Source organism: Ochotona princeps, chromosome 3 (assembly GCF_030435755.1).
Source record: "Ochotona princeps isolate mOchPri1 chromosome 3, mOchPri1.hap1, whole genome shotgun sequence".
In the NCBI taxonomy this organism is placed as follows: domain Eukaryota; kingdom Metazoa; phylum Chordata; class Mammalia; order Lagomorpha; family Ochotonidae; genus Ochotona; species Ochotona princeps.
In genome coordinates, this window is record NC_080834.1 from 34,350,704 (window position 1) to 34,378,152 (window position 27,449).

Genomic DNA, 27,449 nt, shown 5'->3' on the forward strand with positions numbered 1-27,449 from the left:
GGGATTCAAACCCCGGAGACCTTCTGCTCCTCCAGGCTTGCCTGGCTGAGTGCTTATGGGCACTGAGGGGCTGGGGCATAGCACATTAAGCTGCTGCCTGGGACACCAGCATCACACACTGGGACACCGGTTTGAGTTCTAGTTGCTCCACTTCCAAAGAAGCAGAAGATGACCCAAGAACTTGACCCCTGCCACCCAGACAGGAGAACCAACTGGGATTTCGAGGACTCTGGTTTTGGTCCTGGCTAGATGTGGCACTTGCAGCTATATGGGGAGTGAACAAGTAGATGGAAGACTTTTTTCTCTCTCTTAGTGTTTCTCACACACATTTTCACTTTAGCTTCCAAATAAAATTAATCCTTAAAGAAAAAAATAAATAAAGGACCCTAAACCCAGCACAGCACCCAACCAGAGGCGGGATATCAATGAGGTGAAACCCAGAGCCTCGCTCTGTGGTTAACAGTGACCTGAGCGTGGCATCACTGCATCCAGACTAAATGCGGAATGTGTAACTTCAATAGAGCACCCGCAGCATACAAAACACACTTTGGCAGAAATGTAAATCCTGTCCTCTTCTGAGGACCCAGGAAGTTTGTGCCTGCCAAGTGTCCTGCAACCATTTCTGGGCGGAGGTTGTGGATTCCTGCTATCCGTCTTTGCAGCGTGGTAGGGCTTGGAGCATCTCCATCCTTGCTCACAGAAGAGAGTGGTCTACACAAAGGAAACACGTTCGTATGGAGTGCCTCGCAGGGGCTGGAAAGGACACCCTTGGATTTCGGCCTGTTGAGAACTGGTCGGAGCCTCGGGAAAGTAGTCATTTTGCGGTCAGCTGGTAAAACCCAGCTCTGTGGCTGTGGGGACAGGTCCATCCACTGGTCGTTCCGGTTTTGGGGTCGGCTCTGCAGCTCTTGCTCCGTCTGTATCCCTCTGATTGTCCTGCCGGGAGTCTGGGAGAGGCAGGGAGTGAGGATCGTCCACCTCCTGTGGCACCAGCTCCGGGTGTTCCTGCACCAACAGGGTCCTAACACTGCAGCTGTCCTCGGGATGCTGCCTGCTGCCTTCCAAGTCTTCTGTGATGACACTGAGCTTGTCAAAAACTTCACTCTCGTCTGCCAGTGAGAAGGAGAAGATCAGACGTGTGCTATGATGTGGGTGGCCTAGAAACTGGGAAAGATCCAGAACAAACTGTTGATTATCAGTCTCCCCATTTCTTCTTCCAAATTTACAAGGGATTTTATACAGCACTCCCAGATGGAAAATGCAGTTTTCTTCTTAAACAGCGCCAATGGGGCCTGGTGCAATAGATTGATTGGCTAATCCCACCCCTCACAAGCATTGAGATCCCATAAGGACTCTGGGTTGTGTCCTGGCTGCTCCACTTCCCATCCAGCTCCCTGCTGGTGGCCTGGGAAAGCAGCAGAGGAGAGCCAAAGCCTTGGGACACTGCACCCGCATGGGAGATCCAGAAGGAGCTCCTGGTTCCTGGCTTTGGATCGGCTCAGCTTTGGGTGTTGTGGCCAATTGTGGAGTGAACCAGTGGGTGGAAATCTTTCTGTCTCTTGGTAAATCTGCCTCTCCAATAAAAATAAATAAATCTTAAAAAGAAAAAAGCAACAGTATGATAGTATAATAATCTTCCAAAAAAGCAAACCTGTATCTGCCAGGGTGGACACTGAGCCTGGGCCTGAGCTTGAATCGTGGTTCCACGCCTGATTCTAGCTGCCTGCTAATGCACACCCTTGGAGACTGCAGGTGACAGCTATAGTCACTGCGCTCTTGACACTCCAATAGGAGGCCTGGATTGATTTCTCAGCTCCCGGCCTCAGCCCTGGCCCAATCCTGGCCGATGCACTCATTTGGGGAGTGGACCAGTGGATCGGAGCTCTCTTTCTCACTCTCTCTGTTTACCAAATAAACAAAAATATGGTGGTTGGTGCCCGGGCATAGTAAGTTAAACTTCTACGCAGCACCCCATTTGGGTACAGTTCAAGTCCTGGCTGCTCCACTGCCAATCCAGCTCCCAGCTAATGTGTCTGGGAAAGCAGCAGAGGATGACTCAAGTCCTTGGACCCCTACATTCATATGAGAGACCTAGAGGAAGCTCCAGCATCCTGACCTCAGCCCTGGTCACTGCACCCACTTGGAAGTGAACCAGTTGATGGAAGATCTCTCTTTTTCCATAAATCTTCCTTTCAAATTAGAAAAAAAATATATATGTATATATGACGTATCTATAAAAAAATAAGTTTGGAAGAAAAACTGAATTATTTGCTGTGGCTTAAGGGTTCACATAGTTGAGGCTTGGTCCCACGTGTGACAGGACCTTTAAGAGGAGGAGCCCAGTGAGAGGTCAGGTTATTGGAGTCACTGCCCTTGGAAGGAATGTAGATCATTTTCCTGGAGAGTTTTCCTGGGGCTCTGGAGAGTTCTGGTGCGAGTCAGGAGGAAGAGAGGAGAAGCCTGGCCCCTCGCTGCCTGCTCTGGGTGCCTAAGTGGATGCCCTCTCCCAGGATGTGATGCAGCCCTCACCGGCACCTGCACTATGCATGTGGTCTTGTACCCTCCCCATCTGGGGGGTGTGCAAATCTCTTTTCCTTATAAGCCAGCCAGCCTTAGGTGTTTTGTGATAGTAATGGAAAACAGATTCATACACCACCCCACCCAACAATTCTGCTCCTGAGTATATAGGTAATTGGAAAGGGGGTGTTTATACCCGTCTCTGTAGCAGCATTACTAACAATAGCTGAAAGGTGGAAGGCACTCAAATGTCCAGTGACAGAGCATTGGACAGCAACATGTGGTTTCTAAATAGAAGAGGATGGTATTCAGGCTTTGAGAAAAGGATGTTCTGGTGCACGCTGCATTGTGCCTGGCCCTTGCAGCCTTTATATACTAAGCAAAAGGAGCCAGTCCCAGGAGCACATGTGCTGTGAATAAGACAGTAAGTCTCACATGTATCTCTCTATGATAAAAAGAGTTATGCTCATAAAGCTCCAACTCCTTTTCTAGGGGATCACAGTGAGGGCTATTTCTTTGCATGATCAGGATGCGTCGGTCTGGGTGTCATTCCCATTGTGAAGCAGGGCTATTGCCAGTCCTGGGAAATGCCTCGTAGAATAATGGGGATTTCCAACTGTCCCCAGGCTGCAGACTATGTGAAATGTACCAACACGTGCTAGAAGTGTGTGATTGCATAACCATCTTTTGAAAACTGTGAAAAAAAGAATGTAAGATATCTTAATAACAATAATACTAAATAGTGGTTACATATTGAAATGGTTTGTTATACAAAACAACAAAATACATACTTAATGCTAAGGCTTCTATGAGGCACTGGGGCCTCAGCATGCCTCCCTCACTTGCCACTGTACATCTCGCCCTTTGCAGCTAGGGTTACTGGAAGACGGGGCCAGGACCCCATCATCCTGTGTCTCCAGGGCTTGGGAAGGAATCTGGGAATCTGTGGAATCTGATCTTCTTCCTTGTAGATCCACCAGTGGATCCCCTTCTTTGAGATTGGATGGGGAGACATTCCTTAAAGCTTAGGCCTTTTTATGTCCTGCCCTCCGAATAAAACCCTTTGGGGACAATCTTTAATCAGTTTCGGTCTGTTTCCCTCTCATGTCATTTTCATGCTCATGTGACTCAGTGGAAGTGGAGAGCAGCTAACCTAGTTAGCAAGCTTTTCTTCCGGGTCTGGAGCAGGGCAAGTGAGACTCTGTCCAGCTTCCTGCTAGACACTGAAGGATGTTGGGAAGGAGGGTGTTTCTGTAACCTCAGAAGCTATGGATTCTGAGAACAGGCCCCCAGCTATCTCTGATATTGCTGGGAGAAGGGGGGAGGACGGGAGGGCCAAGGAACAGGCACAAAATCTTACAACAGATCTTGGTTGGATATGGATAGAAACCAACGGCTGAATCACCAATGTTGGCTAAACTTCCTAATTGTATTTCAACTCTGGAGTCTTTCTCTCCAGCCAGCCACCCTCAACCCTAAACACTCTGTGGGCTTGTGGGTAGTGGATGTCTGCCCCTGAGGAGCCCAGCAGCAGGATTTGGTGACAAAGAAGCTGAGATGCTCTGGAGCGGCGTGTCCTGAAGCCTTCTTCACTCTTGTTCCTCAGCTCTTCTACTGCGAGACTGGCTCCCACTTCCCAAGTGCGGCAGGGGTCTCTTGGCTTGGGTAGTGATGGCTCAACCTACCAGGCTCCTAGGTTACACTTATCTCAGCTTTGATTTGAATTCTTGTATGCCCCACCAGTCTCACTCTCTCACACACACACACACACACACACACACTTACACATACACACACAGAATTATTTAGCTTTCTCTTGGTTCTCAGTTAACAATGCACATTTTGCCCAGGGCAGAAAGCCCCATCCTTCTTTGTTCAGCAGTGATCCTGGTTACTCTAAGCTCACAGGGAAATCTTTATTCATTCTAGAAGATTCTCTACTGGGTGTGCTATGCTGCAGTCTCACTGGCACTCTTTCTAGAAGGTTCCAGCCCCTTCTGAAACATCTCTCTTGGGGTATGTACCTGCTTAGATCCTTTTGGAGAAGGTGGTGTTTGTTCTCCACCTTCCAGAAATACTGACAGCTAAACAGGCTCTCACTGGAGTCCCTTTCTGGGAAACACCCTTGACAGATGACAGGTGCCCTGCCCAAAGGGATGTGTATGCATACAAAGGCCAAATGTCAGCAACATTAATGCGCTCACCAAGCAGAGTGCAGGAAGTGGTGAAGTGCCTGCACAGGTGGGGAATCTGCGAAAATTCTGAGACCTGACCTTCTGGGTGAGTGAGGGTGGGGGTTGGTCCCATGGGGTAGGGCATGCTGGGACATCCCCACCAAGAAGGAGTTCTGATGTGTGCAGCAAGACGCCCTCATGCCAGCGTATCAGAACGGTTGCACTACAAGGCCATGGTGTGCTGAGAGAAGGGGTGGAACAGATAGAAATCTTTTTCCCAAATCAGCCCCGCCTCGTTTGTTCCACCATGGGTGATGTCATCCTCCTAATCACACTGCTTTCATTCTCACCATGAATGATCAACCTATTTTACACGGTTCTTACAGGAACTTGATGCACCAGGAGCCACCACCAGGATTGTCACAAAATGACCCACTTCAGCAGGAAGGAGCCAGAAAGAACCTGGTGCCCCATCCCCCTATGTACACACACAGTCAGGATGGATGGAGCAAGGGCATGCTCCTTAGGGCTACTTTTGTCCCTTGCCTAAGTTACAAAAGTCAGATCCAATCCCCTGAGGGACCTCCCAGCCCCTGCACTCATCCTCAAACCAGCTCCATCTTGGCTCAGCCATTTAGCTTGCAAAAAGTTAGCGTCAACCAGCTCAGCCCTGCCTAGCATCCTCCCACTCATGACCCTTGGCTGCCCAAGCCATGTAAGACCTGGCTAGCGTGGGGGTGGGACTCTCTTCCACGTGTTCACCCTTGTGGGTATGACAGGAGTGAACCACCTCTTGGGCTTATACCCTGAATACACCATGGAGTCATATCTTGCTCCTCTTTGTCCTGTTCCTCTGTCCTTACCCATGGCAACACAGGAGACCCAGCAGCTGCTTGATGTGTCTATAGGGGAAAGAGTTCTGTCAACCCCAAGAATAGAGTCCCAAGGTAGACAGTAGAGCTCTGGGTCAGGCCATGCCACCTGCAGCACACAGCCATGACCTCATCCTGTTTCACAGCTGACGGAGAGCAATGGGGACCTGGGAGTGGCCGTGGGACACTTAGGTGACCATGCTGCCCCAAAGTGACCATTTTGACCAGTGTGACTGAGAGGGCTCAGGGTTCAATTATAAAGGGGGTTGAGAGGCTTCACACATGATTCAGCTGATAGCAGGAACCAGACCTATGGCACTTGGAAGGATCTGCCTGGCAACCATGTGCTCAGCGCTGGACTGCCACCACCCTCCTTAAGCCTTGAGGCCAAAGGTTACTGTAAGATGCCTAGGTAACCATCCTCATTTTGTTATTAAAATCCCTGCCCTTGAGGGTGGTACAATAGCTCAACTGGCTAACCGTCTGATTGCAAGCACTGGCATCCCACATGGGTGCCAGTTTGTGTCTTGGCTACTCCACTTCTGAGCCAGCTCCCTACTTGTGGCTTGGGAAAACAGTAGAAGATGGTCCAATTCCTTGGGACCCTGCACTCATATGGCAGTCCTGGCAGAAGCTCCTAGCTCCTGGTTTTGGATTGGCTCAAGTCTGGCCATTGTGGACATTGGGGAGTGAATCAGCAAATGGAAGATCTTTCCTTCTCTGTCTCTCCTTCTCTGCAGAAATCTGCCTCTCCAATAAAAATAAATGAGTTTTTAAAAATTAAAAGCTAAGGGGAAACACACACACACACACACACACACACACACACATTCTCTCTCTCTCTCTCTCTCTCTGTGTCTCTTTTTCTCCCCTGACATGCCTATGGCCACTGAGGCACACATATCCTGGATGTTAAATTCCCTACTCACTCCTAGACTGTCTCTTGTTAGTAAATCTTTCTGCGCTATTTAGGTTGATGGCATCCAGGCCTGATGGGCCCTGAATTGGGGTCAGGGGACCCTTGTCAGGCCCCCATGCATTTCACCTCTGTGGTGCCATCATCTCTGCTTCTGCCCACACTGTAACCAGCCAGGGGCCAGGGGCCCTGGGGACCAGTCTTGGGATGTTGCTTGCAGTGAGCCAAAAGTGGCCTGCAGCTGCCCTCTGACACACCATGCAGACAGTTCTTTGGGCCATGCCTTGGAAATCCCCTGCTGTGAACATCAGGTGGCCCCCAGGCAGGCTAGCCTATGAATCATAGGTGGCAGTCAGCGGCTAACCTGGTGGCCAGGGGCCTAGTGGGAACAGGTTCCCCAACTAAGACATCTGGGAAAGAGGCCTGTGGTGGGGTCATGCACAGTAACTTTCACAGGTAGCATGTGCCATAGAGCACGTGGCACAAGGGGCTCATGCACACAGCAGCTATGGTGCCAGGTATGGGGACTCCATGTGGGCTCAAGCATAGGTAGGGGATCCCCCTCACCAAGGCCAATGTAGCTGATACTGCAGTTGTGCCTGCCACACATTCAAGCTGTCTGCAACAGGAGCAACGCTGAGTCCCTGGGTGCAATTGTTCCCAGGCAGGTGGAAGCCACAGCCTCTTGGCTCCCTGGAGGGGCCAGCAGTGTATCTGGACTGTAGTCACTGCTCGTTTCAGGAATGATCTGGGCCTGTGTGGGCCCCCCAGGGGCGGCCAGAGAGCTTGTGCCGCTGGTACACAGTACAATTTTAAATGACTCCTCAAAACTTCCAACTCCTGATAGCTAAGGCTGTGATTTGATTTGAGAACAGGGTCATTACAAATGTCTTTTGTTAAAGCTACAATGGCACCTTGGTGTAGTAGGTAAGCCTCTGACTGTGGTCGGCCATATGGACATTGGTTTGAATCCCAGCTGCTCCACTTCCCATCCATCTCCCTGCTTATGGCCTGGGAAAGCAGTGGAGGATAGCCTAAGTCCTTGGGACCCTACACCCACATGGGAGACCTGGATTAAGTTTCTGGCTCCTGTCTTTAGACTGACCCAGCTCCAGTCATTGCAGCTATCTGGAGAGTAAATCAGTGGATGGAAGATCGCTTTCTCTCTATATATAACTCTGTCTTTCAAGTAAAAAAGACATTAAATCTTAAAAACAAGAAATAAGAACAAAAAACTAGAATGAAGTCACAGAGGAGGAGCAGAGCAGAGTGGTGCCTTGGGGTCCTTATAAAACCAGGGGGAATGTGACAGACCACACATGGAAGGCCACGTGAAGAAGCGGGCAGGATGGGGATGGTGTGACTTCTATCAAATCCACCTGTGATCCTCAGCGATCAGCACAAGGTGGGGACCAGACCAGGAGCAAAGGTGTCCCCATCACCTTCAGGGGGAACAAGGCCTTGCGCACACCTACCTCCTTCAGGTGCTGTGGCAGGGCATTCCTCGGGGAGAAGATGTGTTTGGTCTTCTTGTAGATGCACCACAATGCAGCAAAGCAGGCCAGCAGGGCAAGGAAGACCACGAAGACCGAGGCGATGAGGATGACAGCCACCATCCAGGAGGGCATAGTGTCTGGCGGGAACAACAGGGTATGTCAGTCACATCCTTGCCACATCTGGGGCCCAGATCAACTGTGATCTCAAGACCTCCGATGGTGAATGCTGCACACGGTAAGCTCATCTTAGAGGGCTTCTCAGAGCCAGAGTGGCTGGGAGAGAACCCAGAGGTTGTCACTGAGTATCGTCCCTTTCCTGGCATTGCTGAAAATGGACAGAAAAAGGAATAAGAAGCAAAGAGGTTGGGACACAGCAGGTAGAGCTGCTGTCCTCAGTACTGACATTCTATAGGAGCATTTGTTAGAGTCTTGGCTGCTCCACTTCTGATCCAGCTCCCTGCTAATATGCCTGGGAAAGCAGCAGAGGATGGCCCAAGTGCTTGGGCCCTTGTACCCACATGGAGACCTGGATAGAATTCCAAGCTCAGCCATCTGAGGAATAAACCAGTGGGTGGAAGCTCTCTCTCTCTTCCCCTTTCTAGTTCTACTGTTCAAATAAAGAAATAAGTCTTACGAAAATAATAATAGCAAGCAAGAGTTGACACACTTTACTTACTTTAAGGGTAGTGATGAGCTTCCTTATTTTGGATAAAGCTCTTGCACCTTGAAGCAGCAAGTGGGACCCCCTTTGCTGACACCTCGTGACACCCAGGCACGCAGCAGAGCATTTGCTAGTGAGGACCACCACAGCTTCCAGCAGGAACGACCCTGCCCAACGCCATGATGAGGCAAGCCTTGGGTTTGGTCAAGGTTCCAGCCTGGCTTTTGGCTGGAGCTGTTCCAGGGATGACCCAGCCGGGAGAAACCCCATGTTGCCCCAAGGAGGTTCCCTTTCTGAGAACGTCTCTTGCTGACAGCTTCACTCCTGAATCATCCCTCCGCTTTTCCAGACATGCAGCTGGCCCTTCCACAAAGTAGTGGGAAATCAGAATGGTCTGTGGATTGTACTGGCCATGAACTCGCTGGAGCCCTAGTCTCCCATGAGACTGCCCACCACACAGCCATGTCTTCTTTCCCAGGACCACATGGCCAATCCTTTAGAACCATCGGGAAGTGCAGCTTCTTTGGGGATGGGGTAGAGGCCTGGCTTTGACAAACCTGTAAAGGCAAAGACACTGACCGGCCCTCCTGCCTGACTTGTATAATTTTCTCTCTGCCTTTAACATACTCAGCTGCTTCTGGGTAAATGGAATTCCAATCTTTCCCATACCACATCTGTGACTGAACAAAATCCATTCTTACTGCTTTAACTAGTATTCCATTTTTTAAAATCTCTGCTGGCATCTGGGATGTCACCTGGGTCACCTGTGCTCCCAGCTCCCTTCATCCAGCACCAGGCCCCTGCCCCGGCTCCCGTGGACACCTGACCTCCCTCCACCCAAGCTGTGCCAACAAGCACCACCCTCATGAGCACAGTCTGTGCACTGCATGTTGAGAGGGACCAAGACAACGAATCTTGATCATTGAGACCAACTTATTTTTTGTCTTAAATATTCATTTATTTAGTTGAAAGGCAGAGGTACAGAAGAGAGAGGCAGAGACAGAAACAGAGAGAGATATTCCATTGGCTGGTACACCCCCCCAAATGGCTGCAATGGCTGGGGCTGGGCCAGGCCAAAACCAGGAGCTCCCTCTGGGTCTCCCACATGGTGGCAGGGGTCCAAGCACGTGGCCCATCTTCTACTGTTACATTAGCAGGGAGCTGGATCAGAAGAGAAGCAACCAGGACTCATATGAGCATCCCTATGGGATGTTGGCATTACAGCTGGCAGCTACACCCACTGTGCCATAACACTGGCCCTGAGAGCAGGCCCTCTGAAGGATTCTTTGTGGTGAAATGCCAGCTGCCACTTGCCCAAGGCATATCGAGAACCCTGAAACCTGGATCCTGGAGCCACACCCACTGCCGTCACCTGCTGCCATCCTTCAGCACCTGTCTTGGTGTGTGATCCATAGTGGATGCTCCTTAAACATCCCTGGGCAGATGTGGCAGCTGCACAGAGGGAAGCAGGCAGGACTGGCTGTATCTTCTGCCTGCTTCCTTCTCTCCCTTGTCCGCGTGTGTTTTCTTTCTCTGTGACATCGACCTTAACTCTTTCTACAACAATCCTCCAGTGAGTTAAGAACGACACTTACTCCAGGTTCCCACAAATGTCTCCCTGTCCTAGGACCAAGGGATGGTTCTTTCTCCCCCATGCATTGAACAAGTCCTTTCTTGGTGCATGCGCTAAGTGAGCCGGCTGGTGCGGCCCCCAGGCTATGCCCTCGCTGACAATATGGGATCCCCCTAGTCCCTGACACCCCAGCTTCTGAGGAAGTTAGGAGCTACTACTCATTCATCCACCTGCCTTTCCTATTTCAGTGCTTCTGTGATTTAGCATGTGTCAGAATCACCCACAAAGCTCTGGGACCTCAGCATCACAGATAAGCTGGTGACTAGATTAGGGTGATCCAGATTTAGGAATGTCTTTCAAGGCTGAATGGGAAGAATTTAGACGAATCTGGTGAGTAACAGCTCTTCAACCTGTATGAGCTCACCTGACCCTACTGCCAGGCAACCACAGGGACATGGTGCCTCAGTTTACCTCTGACATTAATCTTTAGGTAGTCAGTTATAAAAATGTCACCTGGGCACTGACTGCTCTGTGTTGCTTTGTTCCCGTCCTTTGCAAGCTGAGTGCCCTAAGAAGTTACTTAACCTCTCTGAACCTTCTCTTCCTGTGGATACAAAGGGAGAAGCGCCTTAGAACGTTCTCATAGAAAACTTGTGAGATTTCAATGAAACTAATGTATTTTTTTTAGAAGCGCTAGAATTGGCATTAGACAAAAACAGGTTTTCAATGGACTGTGCTTTTCCCTTTTGCGAAAGTCTTGTACTCAGTTAACGGCTGGTCATCGACATTCACAAGCTAGTTGACATACTTTCTTTGGTGATGTAATCGCAGTTCTCATGCTGTTTTAGGTCACAGGCAAGCTGCTACATATTCCTCCTTCCATGGTCTAAGCTTGCTGAGCCAGCTGCTGTCATGTGATTAAAAAAAGTCGGCTTGCTGTCCACCACACCAAGGCCACTACTGTGCTCACTGACCTTGAAATTGCAATGCACCTGTGTTCACTACCCGCCCTGTCTCCTCTCCCCGTCTTCCCTCTATCTCTTTCAAGAAGCACCTGTTTATGGGGCCAGCTCTCTGGCATAGTGGGTTAAGACACTGCCTGTAATGCCGGCATTCCATGTAGGTGCTGGTTCGAGTCCCGGCTGCTCCATTTCTGAATCAGCTCCCTTCAGCAGTGAAGGATGGTCCCTGCACCCATGTGGCTACCCACATGAAGCTCCTGGTTCCTGGCTTCTGCCCCAGTCATTGCAGCAATGTGAGGAATAAACCAGCAGATGAAGATCTTAGTCTCTCTCTCTCTCTCTCCATAATTATTTCAAGTAAATAAATAAATCCTAAAACAAAATGAGCAGGGGCTGGTGCCATGGCATAGGAGGTTAAGCCTCTGCCTATAGTGCTAGTCTCCCATATGAGCATTGGCTCCCATCCTGGATACTTCACTTCCAATCCACCTCTATGCTTATGGCCTGGGAAAGCAACAGAGGCTGGCTTAAGTGCTTGGGTCCCTGCACCCATGTGGGAGACCCAGATGAAGCTCCTGGTTCTTGGTTTCAGCCTGGCCCAGCCCAGCCATTGCAGTCAAGTGGGGAGTGAACTGGTTGAGAGAAGACATCTCTCTGACTCTCCTTCTTTATCTGTAACTCTTTCAATTAATTATAGAAACAAATATTAAAAAGAAAACCAAAACAAAAACACCAACATGGAAGTCCTGGATACTGTGGGTTCCCTGCACGGGGGGAGGGCTGGAGGTTGGGGGTGCCTCTGAAACAAGAGGCAATGACTGAGGGAAAAGGTGAGGCTTCCAGATCCTTCTTTCCCATCCCGTATTTGCAGGGCTGGAGCTGTGCAGCCTGGGAAGGACAGAGGCGCAGGCAGGGGGCGGGGTACACCCCAATCCCTGATAAGGATGAGCTCCGCAAAGGTGGGAGAGCTCAGCTTACCTGAGCTCCCCTCCACCCCTTTGGTATGAGACTGAAAGAGCTGACTCAGAAGGGCATGGCCCTTCCCAGCATGAGGCTGAGTAACCAGGCCTGGGAGGCTGGGAGTAGGAGTGCAGAGCTCCCTTTTTAAAAGATCTTGCAAAACAGAGAGAGAGAGAGAATTTTCTAGAAGCTTTTATTTAGAAATTGATTCCCCAGCTGGGTGCAACAGCCAGGGCTGGGTCAGGCTGAAGCCAGGAGCCAGGGATTTCATCTGGGTTTTCCACATGGAAAGGAGGGGCCTGGCCCAGCTCGATAACGGAGTGGCCAAAGTCCTTGCCTCCCACACGCTGGGATCCCATGTGGGTGCCCATTCTAGTCCTGGTGGTCCTGGTTCCCATTTAGCTCCCAGCTTGTGGCCTGGGAAAGTAGTCGAGGATGGCCCAAAGGCTTGGGACTCTGCACCCGTGTGGGAGACCCGGAAGAGGTACCGGACTCCCGGCTTTGGATTGGCTCAACTCCAGCTGTTGTGGCCGCTTGGGGAGTGAACCAGTGGACAGAAAATCTTCCTCTCTGTCTCTCCTCCTCTCTGTATATCTGACTGCCCTATCAAAATAAATCTTAAAAAAAAAAAAGCAAGCAAGCAAGCAGGGGTCAAAAACTTAGGTCATTGTCCACTGTATTCCCAGGCACGTTGGTCGGCAGCTGAATCAGAAGCAGAACAGCAGGCACTCCAACATGGGAGTTGGTGGTGGTTTCAGCTGTGGTGCCACAGCATCATCCTCAGGTGCACATTTCTGAACTGGGTGGAGATGGAGTTGAATGCTCCGGTACCTACAAAGCCGTCCAGCCCTAATGCTTGCAGGCTGGGCACCCACAAAGTCAAGGGCAGTGCTCAGGGAAGGCAGCGTGACAGGCTGGGCACTGTCTGACTCACCGTCACTGCTTGTCTGCGCACACACTGGTTCGCTCCATTCTCCTGTCCTGTTGCGATCAGGGAGGAACCCTCGCACTTGAACGCAGTACGTGGTCCAGGGCTCCAGGCTCCTGAGGACCCAGAAGTCATACGGCGGGGTGACGTGGACCTTTGGATGGGGACGGAAGTAGGAGCATGCTCAGTGAAAGGAGCGTCTTCTCCCTCTGTCGGCCACTCCCACCAGTCCTGACCTCTGCCTGTGACTTGGAATAGGAGGCAGCTCCCCTCAGCTCTTAACGGGGCGCTGGGCTCCTGTCTAAAGGCTGTCATGCTGAGGGAAAGCGTCTTGTTTCCTAAATCCTCCATCTTAAATGACACACACACACCCCATCTGGCTCCTTTCTGAAAAGTGTAAATCCATCTCAGTGGGTTGAACAGTGTCTGATGAGAACCCCTGGGAAGAGGGTGCTGCGACCCTGCAGTACTTACGAATGTAAGCTTATTCGGAAGTGGGGTCTTTACGAGGCCTGTTGGGGTGGGTCCCTGATCCAGTATGACTGGTGTCCTTACATGCAGTCACACACATAGGGGCAGGCGACTGGGAGACCAAAGTGGGGGCCAAGGTGATGCTGCTATAAGAGGGGTTAGACTCGGCAATGAGCAGGTGCTGTGGGGAAGGCCTGGACCCCTCCTTGAACCTTGAACCTTGGTGCTGAACTGTTACCCCCAGGACTGCCTGCCGCCTGAGCCTCTTCAGCAGCAGTATCCTGCTACTGCCCCCAAGCTGGTAACATAGTTGGCATGCGCAAGAAGACGCCAGGGGCTGATGTCACCATTCCTCCTGGCTTAATCTGACTGCCCAATCTGGCTTAATCTGCACCCAAGATATCACTTAGTGACGCAATTCTGAATCTGAGAAACCGACGTGGTTCCTGGCAACAGAAAGGGAATTAAAAGGGAACAAAAGGGCACGGTGGTGAGGGTTGTCTGCATTCCTTCCCTGGAGAAGCTTACACTGCAGGCCAAGACTGGATGGCATCCACTCTACCCACGGGTGGTTTGGCTCCTCCTAAATAAATTAGAAACGAAACTACACACCCTTAGCTCTCACTTCCAGAAGCCCAACGCCTCTAATGGCTTGCAATGCAATTCAGTTTCTTTTTCACAGACAACACTCAGCGGCAAGCCAGTAAGGAGGCATCACATCTACAAAGAGACTTCGCAGAGCTCCCTGGGGGATGCTTGCATTCCAGAGGCAGTCACGTGACTTGCGAATGGTGACACTGCCGGCTTGGCCCATGTTAGCCTGTGAGGTGTGAAGCCAGAGGATCAAGGAGCAGCCGGGGGGCTGAGCTGTGGGCGAGCTCCAGACAGGAGACTACATTCACTACAAGGTTGCGTCCCCCCTTACGCAGGAGGGTGTGCGAGGCACTGTGTCCAGTGACTGAGGAAGGAATCCTTCACCGAGGGATCTGGTCTTGGCGTGGTTGCCCAGGACTTAGCAGAGACCCCTGCTTCAGATGAGCCTGGGGTACTTGACTGGCACTTCCTAGGGTGTTGTCAGCAAAACTGAGTGTTCCGCGAAGAAGGTAGATTTCCTGTCACTGTGGTCTGAGTCTATGCCTCCTGCTACCACTGTTGAAACTTAGCACCCACAAGACAGTATGAAGAGATGGGGCCCTTAGGCAGTCTGCAGAGGGAGAGCCTGCAGCACTGGGGACTAGCTCTCTGACAAAAGGGGCTTGAGAGCTGCTCCTTCTCTTTGCCTTTGGCCTTGTGCCACATCAGAGGCAACACAGCCTTGCCTGGGAAGCAGAGTTCGACAAACATTGAGGAACCTGGTTGGCACTTGACCTTGGCCTTCCCAGCCTTCTCAACCATGAGAAGTGAATTTCTGCTGTCTCTCAATTTCCTTGAATATGGTCTTTTTTTTTTTTTTTAAGCTTGGAATTTTTCTTGGAGTAACCATGCGTGTATCTATAAATTGAATTGTATCCATTCCTAAAATAAACATAGGTGATCCCTTTCTCCCAAACTCTTGAGAATGAAAAAAATATCGACAATGATTGGGCAGATAACATATCTGCAACTTGGTTCATCGAACATTTTATGGAAGTCAGTTCCAGGCCATGAATGGCATTTTGTTCAAAAGCACTTGAGGCTAGAACAGGACTAGGAAGACAATGCAAACAGCATTAGTCCAAGGGTGGGGCTGCCCTGGCTGTGCCCGAGTAGCCTGCCATAGCCATGGGTCTACTGGGCTGATGCCACCAGACAGTGGTAGTTAGTTAAGTCAGCAGACTCCAAGTTCCCCTGCCAACTGCTGACTCAGCTTCACTCTTCGCCACTTCCTGACACTTTCAAGGAGCCGACTTGACTGTGATCATCTCCCTCCATGCTCTTCCTCGGGAAGTCTCGGCCTGGAAAGCTGCTGCTTTCAGAGGACTAGCCCTGGGAGCTTCTTTAATGTTGCAAGGCCCTGCCTAGACGGCCTTCTGGTTTCCTCTCTCCTTCACCAAGGCTTCAGACAAGGGCAGAGTCTTCATCTGGAATGCCTGTGACCACCCACACTTACCTTCTTATTGGTGCCATTTTTCCAATATTGCACATGATAGGCCCATGAGTTGTAAATATTCTTCATGGTCCATGTTTCAAGTTCATTCTCAATTTGGGGGGCCAAGAAACGCAAATGTAAAGAATCAGCAATTACTTCCACTTGGATGCCAGGAGGTCCAATGATGGCTAGGCATAAGAAACAACAAAATGACGATCAAAAAAAATCACACTTCAAAAACTTGATCAGTATTAATTCTTCACAACTGTGCAGAGCCAGGAGTCTATCAGGTGCATTGCTCTCTGTTACATGGTTGCTATGACACATATTGATGTGCAAGGAGCACAGCTGGCTTTTATTGGAAAAAAGTGATAACTTTAAATTGTTGTTAATGAAGCTTAGCTCATCTATATTTATGGTAATTCTTTGATACATATGGAATCATTCCAATTCCACTACTTTATTTGTTTTAACAGATAACTTTCAACATTTTTAATATGCTTATGATTGGCCTCTTATCCTCTTTTCCTTTTCTGGTTTCTTCTGGCTTGAATTTTCTTCTCATTGCTGGGTTGGAAGCTACAGTTTAACAGCTACCCTTACATGTTTTTTTCCACATTTAAAAATATTTAATTTGTTTTATGATGCAGTCCCATAGGTTGCTCTTAAATGTTTAACATACATAATTAACTGGATTTTTGCCAACACACCTTTCACTTGGCAATCATGTGGCTGACCCCTTCATTTTATGTGGGCCTCTGTTGAAATGCCACCTCCTCTAAGAGATGAAATTTTATCCCCCGTTGCAAAAAGCAGTTCCTGTCTCTGCCCTGCTAGCTTGCTTTAGCTTTCTTGAGAGCCACAGTCTTCACTTGCCACACAACAGCTATCTGTGTATCACAGGTCTCCCATCGGAACACATACTCTCATTTACAGGTGCTGCTTTAACACTAAGAGAGCACCTGGCGCAGGAAGTGCTCGGCACTCTCTGAGGTGTGGAATCCTGCATTTCCCTCTGGCTTGCGACTTTTGGGGGGTCTGCCCCTGTACTATCTATTCTGTTGGTCTGAAAACCAGACATGAGAACTCTGTCAGATATGTTCCCAGAGTATGAGTGGGTACTATATGACATCTTGAAGCACCTTTTGTCACTGCAACACAGAACTTTCGATGTGACTAGTCAACATAGGCTGACAGTTGTTAGGAGTGAGGATACAGGATCCTGTGTGTGCTTTGTCCTGTCCCTTGTTATCTGCACAACTCACAACAAGCTGTGTACCTTCAAAGGGGGCTTCCTTAGAATGGGACTAAAACAGGATTTGGGATCAATCAGGACCTGGAACGCAGTTACAGGAGCGGAAATCGGGATAGTCATCCCTCACACCTGGGGGTGATTCTAAGATGTTCACTTCTGCAGAAAAACACAGTAGGATGTACACATCTCCCATGTACATTCTGCATACAAATTATCTATAACATCTCATACAGTTAGTACTGCATAAATAGCTGTTGCACTGTAAAAATAAACTATACACATTCAGATACCATTTTGTTTTCCAGGCCTTTCCAATCCAGCAGAAACCAGGGGTATGAAACCTGTGCTGTTTGTTGACTACTGTTAAGCTCTATTTCTTTATGTGCTCATTTTTTCTTTACTTTTATAACTGTGCTTTTATAAGTTTTAAAGTTATCTTTAGAAAAGAAAATTTTGATAATTTCTGTCTCCACAAGGAAAATTTCTGCCCAAGCTTGGGACAGAATTGAGAAAGGAAAGAAGGGGTCCCTAGCCTTATCCTAGTCACAAAAGAGGATGGAATTGTTGAGGACAAAGGGTCAGAGCAGGGGACTGGAACAGAAACCCTTCCCACCTAGAGACAACTCTTTGGAGGAGTTTCTCTACCCACTCCCGGGGGCTGCACCTGACTCCTGTTAATCAGGCTCTCAGAACCTCTGGTTCTCCTTACTTCCCAAGGAAGTAAGGTGGTTCAAAGAGCTTTGAAATAAACAGGCTCACCTACTGACCTCTGACCTTTCCAATCTGACCTGGGGACATTCTTTGTTTACCAACCAGTGTGAACCAACCATCAGCTGCAACCCACCTTCATCTTGGATTCACATCTGCCATGAGATCTTTGTTTCCACACCTGCCTATATTCTACTGCCTTTTATTTCCTATTCCACTAAGTCACAACTTCAAACTAACTTCCCTTCAGAAAATCCACAAGCTCAATCTCGTTCTTAAGAACAGCACTGGCTCAACTCCTTTACTCCCTGATGGCCCTGAAAAGTTAGCCATTTATTTATTATGTTCCTTCGATGGGCTTCTTCAAGGCTACAGGCCTCTGGACAATATATTCCCAAGCTCATTGCACAAGGCTGTTGTCCGTTTTGCAAGCGCTCAAAGTATTCTAGCTGGTGGACTAACCAACCAAGGGCAAGGGGAGGACATTACAACACAAAGAACCAAATGGCTTACTGTCATCCACAGGGCAGAAATGGAGGTACACCCAGTCTGATTTCTCATTCCCAAATTCAGCTCTGACTCTCAAAGTGTGGTCGCCGTACTTGGACAGACTTGAGAAATTGCATTCCGTCAATGTCGTCCTCTGGCACATGTCTTGGAACTTCCTGTAACTTCATGACCAGGAAGACAGAAGCACATGAGTTCTAACTACAGTGTCTCTCAGGCCTTCTGTTACTAAAGATTCACAGAGGATAGGAGTGGAAACTGAACTGTATTCTTGGTGGCCAGTTCTGATCAGCATGATGAAAGCTTTTTTTATAGTATTTTCCACACTGTGCTCCATGGGACCTTAGTGATGCCTGAGATAACATGAGACATGCTATGGCTCAGGTATTGTTTGCATGTGCCCCCAGAGGTTCCCTTGCTGGAAGCCTTGTCCCCCAGTGTGCTGTTTTTAAGATTTAGTTATTTTTATTGGAAAAGTAGTTTACAGAGAGAAGAAGGAAAGATCTTCGATCCGTTGGTTTACTTTCCAAATTGTGTACTAGCCAGAGCGGAGTCAACCCGAAGCCAGGACCTTTTTTGATCTCCAGGTGCGTACATGGTATCAAGGCTTCGGGCCATCCTCTGCTACTTCTCCAAGCCACAGACAGGGAGCTGGATGAGAAGTGGAGCAGCTGGGACATGAACTGACAACCCATACAGGATGCTGGTATTTGTAAGCGGAGGAATAGCCAGTTGAGCTATCACACTGGCCTTCTGGTGGAACCTTTTAAAAGAGGTGGGGGCTGGTTCATGGAAGTATCACTTTGGAAAGGATTAATGCCAGCCTCATGGAATGAGTTAGCTCTCAAGAGCATAAGTTGTTAGGAGTGAGGCCAGGCCTTCCATCAGTTCCCTTTCCGCTGCTTTGCTATGTTGGAATGCATCCCAGGAGCTGGTCTGAGCATAATGGTGCCATGCTGCTGGGACCCTCCAGCCACCAGAATCTTGGGCCAAATAATTGCTTGCTATAGTACTCAGCCTGGGATGTTACATCATAGCAACAGCCAGACAGTGACGGGCATTCTAAGAGTCCTTTCAGAAGGCAGATAGGGACAACGGGGATGAACCTGTTTCACAATTGATTCTTTTTGGTAAATCTGTCACACACATTCTACCCACACATCACTCTCCAAGGCTGCCCAACACCCCATTATTTGAATACCCAAGGGCCATTTCATTCAGGGAGCTTTCTCACACAGGGGAGCTTCTTTCCTCAAATGATTGTGTCAATGCATCCAAAGCTGTTGTGCCTTCTTTTGTTTTTATTTCACTTACAAATATTTTCCTCCCCATGGAATAGGAAACATGGCCTACTCACTATACTTACATCTCATTGAAGGAGGGAGCATGTGTCTATGCTAAAATGACCAACAGCCCCTCTGAAGCAAGGGCTGCCTTGTTCTGGTCCCCCCGCCCCATCCTACTGTAACTGCTGCACACATACAACAGAGCTCTACAGAACCACACAAGTATCATCAGATCGTTCGAGGTCAAATCTCTCAGGGACAGGCTTCGCGTTTGTCTAATTTTCCACAACACCTACCTTAGTGGGTCTGTCTTTTTGCAGTAGAAACCTCAGACCCATATGAGGCCTCTTGGTGAACATCCACCTCCTGCCTCTACACCTTTAGCAAATCACTGACACCTTGTATCAAAACAAGAATGGCTGGGGCTGGCGCTGAGGCATAGTAGGTGAAGTTGCCGCCTGCATACTAACATTTCATATGCATGCTGGGCCAAGTCTAGGCTGTTCCATCTTTTTCTTTTACAATTCATTCATGTTTTTATTTGAAATGCAGATTTACAGAGAGAAGGAGAAACAGAGAGAAGGGCATCTAACTGCTGATGCACTCCCCAAATGGTCACTACAGCCAGAGCTGAGCTGATCTGAAGCCAGGAGCCAGGAGCTTCTTCTGGGTCTACCATATGACTGCAGGGTCTAAGGACTTGAGCCATCCTCTGTTGCTTTCCTGGGTCATAACCAAGGAGCTGAATTGTAAGTGGGGCTGCTCCGCTTCAAATCCAGCTCCCTGCTAACACGCCTGGGAAAGCAGCAGAGGATGGCACTTGTGATGTCACTGTAGCCATTTAGAGAGTGAACCAGCACATAGGATATTTTCTCTCTCTCTCTCTCTCTCTCCCTCTGTAACCCTGCCTCTCAAGTAAATAAATATATTAAAGAAAAAAAGGAATAGCTGAATCCGAGCACCTGTGTGATGGTAGGAAAGAAGGCAGGCCCAGAACAATCCAGAAGAAGCTACTGGGAGAGAGCTCGAGGAGCAAGGTAATGTTCCACAACGAAGTCTCTGGTTTTCCAGACTGAGTGCAGAAAACAGAGCTGAAAGGCCAAAGGCAATCAGTGTTGCGAAATGCGTTTCAAGCGCGGAAAGAAGTGTGGAAGGATCTTTCTTCTATTCTTGAAACAGACAAAACCGGGCTCCAGACTGCAGATGCCATGGGCGGGCTCTGTCAGCGTTCCTGCACTTGATAACTGTGCTGTGTATGCACAATGGCCTTGTTCTTGTGAAACACTGCTGCAGTAAGGGGCAAAGGGCATGATGAGAGAGAGAGGAAATATAAAAAACTGGTGAATCTGCGTGTAGGTCACATGTTCTTTCACGTAACACTTCAAATTTTGAACTGTCGTGACCATTTGCAATTATTCAGAAACTGACAAGCTAAAAAGCCACACCGGGCCACAGTGATAGCCTAATGGCTAAATCCTTGCCCTCCATGCATCGGGATTCTCTATGAGTACCGTTCTATGTCCTGGCTGCTCCACTTCCCATTCAGTTCCCGGCTTGTGGCCTGGGAAAGCAACAAAGAATAGCCCAAAGCCTTGGGACCCTGCACCTGCATGTGAGACCCAGAAGAAGCCCCTGGCTGCCAGCTTCGGATAGGCTCAGCTTTGGCTGTGGTGGCCACTTGGGAAGTGAACCAGTGGATGGTAGATCTTTCTCTCTCTATCTCCTTCTCTCTGTCTCTCTGTATATCTGCCTTTTCAATTACAAAAAAAAAAAGGCAACCCCAACACACTTGAAATATGATATGTCGGCTTTCCACTTCTCCCTCTAGGTTCTGTCTGCAGGACACCAGCCAGCTGAGACCATGTGGGATCCATGGCATTTGGGCTCCAGCTGCCTCCTACCCTGCAGAAGGGCTGGTTGGTCCTCATTGTTGTGGCTGGGGATGGGGAGGGCAGGCTGCCGTGGGAGGGTGGCGGCAGGGACTGCCTGGAACGTGAGGAAGCCCTGCTGAGATGACTGTTCCAAGGACAGTCACCAGTCACCCTTCCTTGGGAACCGCTGCTGGAGAAGCTGCCTCCCTTTCACTTTTGGATGTGGCCACTGGGAAACCGAGCATTCCCGCCCCCCAGCGCAGCCACGTGCTGTTCTGATCCACCGGAGGGGTGGGCGACATGGTAGTAAGGGCTTCCTGAGGCTAAGTATACCTTAGAATACCCAGCTTAGTACACCTTAGTACACCAGGCTCCCCATGCACACAATGCGTACACTGTCAGCTTCTAGCACTGCCACTCTAAGAGAGATGAGAGCAACATCATCTTAACATACACACACACAAACACGCACAACTAGACAACTTCAGAAATCACAAGGAGAAAACAGAACTGAAAGGTAAGTTTGGGACAGCACTTGAAAGCCTTTGGGTCATGTGCACCCTTTTTGGAGAGCCCGGGGATTCCCACCCTGCTCCCGATTCCAGCTTTGTGCTAACATACACCCCAGGAGGCAGCTGACCGTGATGCGAGTGGTTGGGCCGCTGCCACCCAAACGCGTAAAGATCTAGACTGACCTCAGGCTGCTTGGTTTTAGCCTGGCCCCTTTCCAAGTTGGGGCTTTGGTCTGGCCCAGCCCTGGCTGTATTGGACATGTGGAGACTCACCTATCAGATGGAAATTTTGTTTTTTGTCTTTCAAATAAATTAAATAATTGTTTAAAAAGCAAAAAACTTAGGGTCAGTATGATGGGTCAACTGGCTAATTCTCACCCTGCAAGTGCCGGGATCCCACATAGGTGCCAGTTCATGTCCTGGCTGCTCCATTTTTCACCCAGCTCTCTGCTTGTGGCCTGGGAAAGCAGCAGAGAGTAGCCCAAAGTTTTGGGACCCTGCAACCACATAGAACACCTGAAGAAGCTCCTGGGTTCCAATCAACTCAGCTCTGTCAATTTTGGCCATTTAGGGAGTGAACCAGTGATGGAAGATCTTTCTCTTTTGTCTCTCCATATCTCTGTAAATCTGCCTTTCTGATAATAAATAAATAAATAGATAGATAGCTAAAAACTCAGTTTTAAAAAGATCAGTCAAAGTTTAACATTGTTTTGAAACCCAGGCTTTTTTTTTCCATTGCACATTTTTTAATGAACTTTTCAAAGACATAGATTCTGACTTTTTTGGCACCAAAATAAACTTGTCTTTCAGTTCCATTTTCCACACACTTTTCAAAGTTTCCCAGGACATCAACTATGACAAAAGATCTCTGGCTGCCTCTGTGGCTGACCACACACACACACACACACACACACACACACACGAGCATGTTTATCCACCATCAGCCCTGGGAAAGTCAGACCATCAGTCATTCCAGCAAGCCAATGTCAGGAGGAGAAGCTGATCCCAAGAACTCCCTGGACAGAAACAACAAGACCAGGAAGAAGGCCAGGAAGAAGGCTCCCCAGGGGGTCATGGTCGCACAGACTACAGTCAGCCTCCTCCCACCACCCCCCACCTCAGGCATCCCACCTGTGTGATGCGCCCCAGGGCTTACCTCCCACCAACATGGGTCCAGACCCACCTTTGGTACTCAGCTGTGAAGGTCAGATTTCCTTTGGGAAAAGCAGGTGATTCCCATTGTAGAATGTTCTTGAAATTAACTGAATTGATTCTGACATTTTCAGGAGGTGGCACCATGCCAAGTGCTATAAACATAAGCAACACAATGGACAACGTTTTCCAATGAGAGGCTGCCCATAAAAATGACCATATCTAACACTGGGTTCTCTGAAGTGGCGCTGGGTCTTCCAGCACCATGCGGGGAAGGAGAGAGATTAGCTATGCCCACCTTATTTGAAGAACCAAGTAAAAAAACTCCTGGGAGGGCAGATGTGAAGCACGGAAGGATGACACGGACCTGGATTTGGGTATTAAGCGGTAAGGGGCAGATGGGGTAGGATTATTATTATCATTCTATTTTATTTACTTTTATTGGAAAGTCAGATATACAGAGAGGAGGAAAGAGAGGAAGATCTTCTGTCCACTGATTCACTCCCCAGGCAGTTGTAATGGCTGGAACTGCGCCAAACCGAAGCCAGGAACCGAGAGCCTCTTCTGGGTTTCCCACAAGAATGCAGGGTCCCAAGGCTTTTGGCCATCCTCGACTGCTTTCCCAGGCCACAAACAGGGAGCTGGATGGGCAGTGAGGTCACTGGGATTAGAAAGGGTGCCATATGGGATCCTGGCATGTGAAAGGCGAGGAGGACTTTAGCCACTATGATGGGCTCTATTATTTTTTAAAAAGATTTATTTATTTAATTGAAAGAGTTACAGAGAAGGAAGGAGAGACACAGAAAGACCTTCCACCAGCTGTTTCACTCCCCAAATGGCTACAATGTCCAGGACATGGCCAGCCTGAAGCAAGGAGCCAGGAGCTTCTTCCAGGTCTCCCACATGGGTGCAGGGGCCCTAAGCATCTGGGCCATCCTCCACTGCTTTCCCAGGAACATTGGCAGGGAGCTAGAAAGGATGTGGAGCTGCCTGTGCTCGAACCAGTGTCCATATGGGATGCTGGTGTTGTAGACAGTGGCCTAACTTGATATGTCACAATACCAGCCCCAAAGTCAGATAGCTTTTTGGATACGTTTCCTGAGAGATGGCTTCTAGACTGCTCAGTAACATCTGTTGTGCAGAGGTTACAGCCCATGTGCACATCTGGCTTCAGCACCTGATACTTTGACTGGGCTGGGATCAACAAACCAAGAGTTGCCTTTGAGTGGCACCAGATTGGAGAGGCGGGAGTGATTCAAATTGAGAAATCAGCACACAATGAATGCAACTTGGAGGGCTCACAGTGGTGTGCTAGGGACAGAAACTGGGCTTTAAAAATTGTCCTAGAAATGTCTAAGACATGTAACAGGAAAGGCATGCAGTCAGCTACCACTTGTTACCCAATTGTTGCTAACAGATACCAACCCAGGAATCCTGGGCCTCCATGGAGTGGTGAATTCATGCCAGGATCCTGCAGGAACCCCCAAAGCAGAACGTGGAGGGGAACAGGTAAGAAGGCAGGCAGACTTGGCTACACAGAGATGTAGAAGTGGTGGTCTATAGCTCTCCAAGCAGCAGAAAATCCAACAGTGCGGAGTCCTCAGGGCCGGGGGGAGGGGGGGCGTCGGGAGAGGGACAGGAGGGACATGGTGTGGTTACAGCTCCGGCCCGAAGAATTAGACTTGGAGGTTGTGGTGCGCAGAACTGAGTGAGATTCCAGGGTGCTAAGGATAGGCATGGAGCATGCGGCAGTGGCTGGGGAAGACTTGTGTCCCGGTGGGGTGGTTTGTGGAGTCTGTGGAACGCGCTGGGAGGGTGTCAGGTGCCACCATAACGCACGGTGAACTTCAGGGGGTTCTGATAACAGCCACCGTAGGATGCCGTGGGCCTTTCAGGAGATGGCCTTTGAGGACCGACCGCGCTGCGGGGCAGAGGGGATGAAGGCGCCTAAGGGCTCCCAGTGTGCAGGTGCAGACCGCGCCCCTGCGGGGGAACAGGCGGGGCTTGCACCGCGCGGCGACGCCGACAGTGCCGCCATGCTCGGGCACTCCAGTGGTACGATGCGGGGTCGCCCTGCGTGTGCAGCCAAGCTCAGCTGGTCGGATGGCGCGCAGGCGTCGGAAGACGGGTCTGGGCCCCGCGTCCCTCCCCACCCCCGACCACTCACCTGACACCAGGAAGCAACTGCTCAACCAGCTCCCTAGGCTCGGCGCCATGGCCGCGCCACGGCGGCCCTGACAGCGCCCGGCTCAAGTCCCCAGCCGCCGCGCCCTATTCCGGGAACCGGGTGGGGCGGGGCGGTCAGGCTCCGCCCCCAGTCTGGTCCACCTGCACCACCCCCAAAGGTCAGTGGCACGGGCATGGCAGGAGGAGCCAGGGAAGAAAGGTATAGGCGAGTAAATTCACGGGAAAATGGATATAAAAGTTAAGTTTGTTGTAAAAATTTCAAAATCCACACACAGAGGCATTTGCAAAAACTTCATGCTAAATACATATTTTTTAAAAGCTATGCATTGAATTCAACACTATGTTGTATCAAAATAAACTTGTGTTTTAATTTCATTTTCCGGGAATTTTTAATTTTGAAAGAGGGAGAGTGTTTATTCCTACTTGCTGGTTAATTTCCCAAGTGCCCAGAAAGTGCCTGGGCTTAGCCAGGAACCTGGAACCAATCCTGCCATGCACACGGGCAGGTGGCTGAGACCCAGCCACAGGCTTGCCCTAGAGGACCTTCAGTAGGGAGTCAGGACCTGGAGCAGAGCTGGGCTTCGAAGCCAGTGACTCTGACTTGGGATACCATGCCAAAGCCTCGGCCCTGGAACTTCTGACACTACTCAGACACACACTTGAACTGCCCGTGGGGGTAGGGCAGTTATAGCCAGAGGCTGGAGCTTGGGGCGGTGCTGGTGTCTCATTGTTCCTTTATTTCCTCCAGAGGACCAACAGGCTCTCAGCAAGGCCCTCTCCTTGGCAGGGCGGGGCGGGGGAGGAGAGGGGCTGAAAAGCACTGTTAGCAATCCACCCACAAGTGTGTTCTTGACCCACCTCTCGGAGGGGCCACATTGTGCCAGGGGGCATTTATTTTGCAATAAGCAGTTTTCCTTCACAAGGAAATGCTGAGAAGGCTTTCATTTCCTCTTCCTAAATGTGGGCAGTGATGAGGTTGGAAAGTCAGCGGCATATTGGGAAAATGGAGGGCACTGTCTGCCTTCAGTACCAGGAGCCCTGGGGTGATGTGTGGGGAGGGGGCAGCCCAGGTGCCCACAGAATCCCAGAGCTGCTCCCCCGTCCTCGGGCCCCATCAGAAACAACCACAGCAAGTTTGTATTAAAAGTGTTTTTGTATTACCCGTCCCCAGCTTCCAGCCACCATACAGAACTCCACAGAGGTGTTCACACAAAGGCGAGCTCTGGAGCTCATTCCCGAGGTTATGCCACTTTGGAAGTGCAGACTTTCGGAAGGCACCACAAGGATTATGTGTTTCTGGGCTCTTTCCTATGGAATGTTGTGGATTCTTACTCCCAGCCCTCCTCTGCAGAGTGATCTGAGAGCAAAGTTACAAAATGACCTGGGCGTAGAGCTAGGTCTTCTGGAACTTGAGCCTGTCATCTTTGGACAGGTCCAAGAAACCCACTCTCGGAGTGCAGGCAGCAAGAACCGAGGTGCCCACGCCTTCCCACCGGATGTTTGCTTTTTTTTTTTTTTTTTTCAATTCCTATTTCCTATTATTTCCCTTCAATTCAGAGCGTGATGACCTAGTCAACTCCCCTCATTTCCTGAATGAGGCAGTGGAGGTCAGGGGAAACAGAGCAAAATGCCCAGACCCACGCCAGCAAAAACGGCGGCAGTCCGAGCTCTGATCGCAGCTCAGGCCTCTTGTTGTTTGCTCCATGACATTCTAGAACCTCACTTTTTTTTTTTCCCTGAGTCACAAGAAACGCAAGCACACGGCTAACACCCGGCATTGGCATACAGCACTTTGCAGTCTGAAACAGCCTCTCTAGCAGTTATCTGCCATGTTTGTTCTGAAATCTTGGAAGCCCTTTTGTTCTTTTCTTTTCTTTTCTTCTTTTTTTTTTTAACTAAAAGATGACCCTGATATTTTGCTCCTCTGGCCTATGCGATGTGTCCTCGGTCTGTTAGTGCACCCGGCTGATTCTCGGGCGTGTACTATCTGTGATCTGTCCTTCCCTCCTCCCCACCTCAGAGAGCTGGAGGAGGTGCTGGCAGTAGAGTTTTCACAGTACAGGAGGTAGATATCCGAGAGATGCCCACCTGCAGGGAGATGTCCGCCTTTCTTGTCCGTTGCCCCTGCCCCTCTCCCACTGCAGGCCTGCCTGGCTACCCTTTCCAGATAATGCTGGTCTCTGGTCTCTACTTGTTACACCACATTGGTTCTGGATCTCCCCGGGCCCAATGTACTTATCTCAGACTTACCACAAGGCCACAAGATCGCCCTGGAAAGTCACAGGGAACCTTGCTCCTGGGCACAACCGCTTAATGGAATGGATACAGCAGGCCCGTTTCAAAGAGTGTATCACTTTGAACTTGGCAATAATG

At 49.7% G+C, this 27,449-nt stretch overlaps 1 protein-coding gene across 2 annotated transcripts in view; it reads right to left on the reverse strand.

The window, feature by feature from the left end:
- Positions 1 to 341: 341 nt before the first annotated feature.
- Positions 342 to 27,449, reverse strand: part of IFNAR2 (interferon alpha and beta receptor subunit 2) — a 56,498-nt gene continuing 29,390 nt past the window's right edge. Inside the window, exons 1-7 of one of the 2 annotated variants that reach the window (XM_004588618.2) lie at positions 25,057 to 25,819; positions 22,921 to 23,044; positions 18,075 to 18,232; positions 15,620 to 15,786; positions 13,066 to 13,213; positions 7,955 to 8,112; positions 342 to 1,164 (exon numbers count right to left, since the gene is read on the reverse strand). In XM_004588618.2, coding sequence (XP_004588675.2) covers positions 826 to 1,164; positions 7,955 to 8,112; positions 13,066 to 13,213; positions 15,620 to 15,786; positions 18,075 to 18,232; positions 22,921 to 23,044; positions 25,057 to 25,105 — 1,143 coding nt within the window. In that variant the 5' untranslated portion in view covers positions 25,106 to 25,819 and the 3' untranslated portion in view covers positions 342 to 825. Of the gene's footprint in view, positions 1,165 to 7,954; positions 8,113 to 13,065; positions 13,214 to 15,619; positions 15,787 to 18,074; positions 18,233 to 22,920; positions 23,045 to 25,056; positions 25,820 to 27,449 lie in introns of those variants that run through there. The other variant, XM_058661699.1, reaches the window with a different exon arrangement.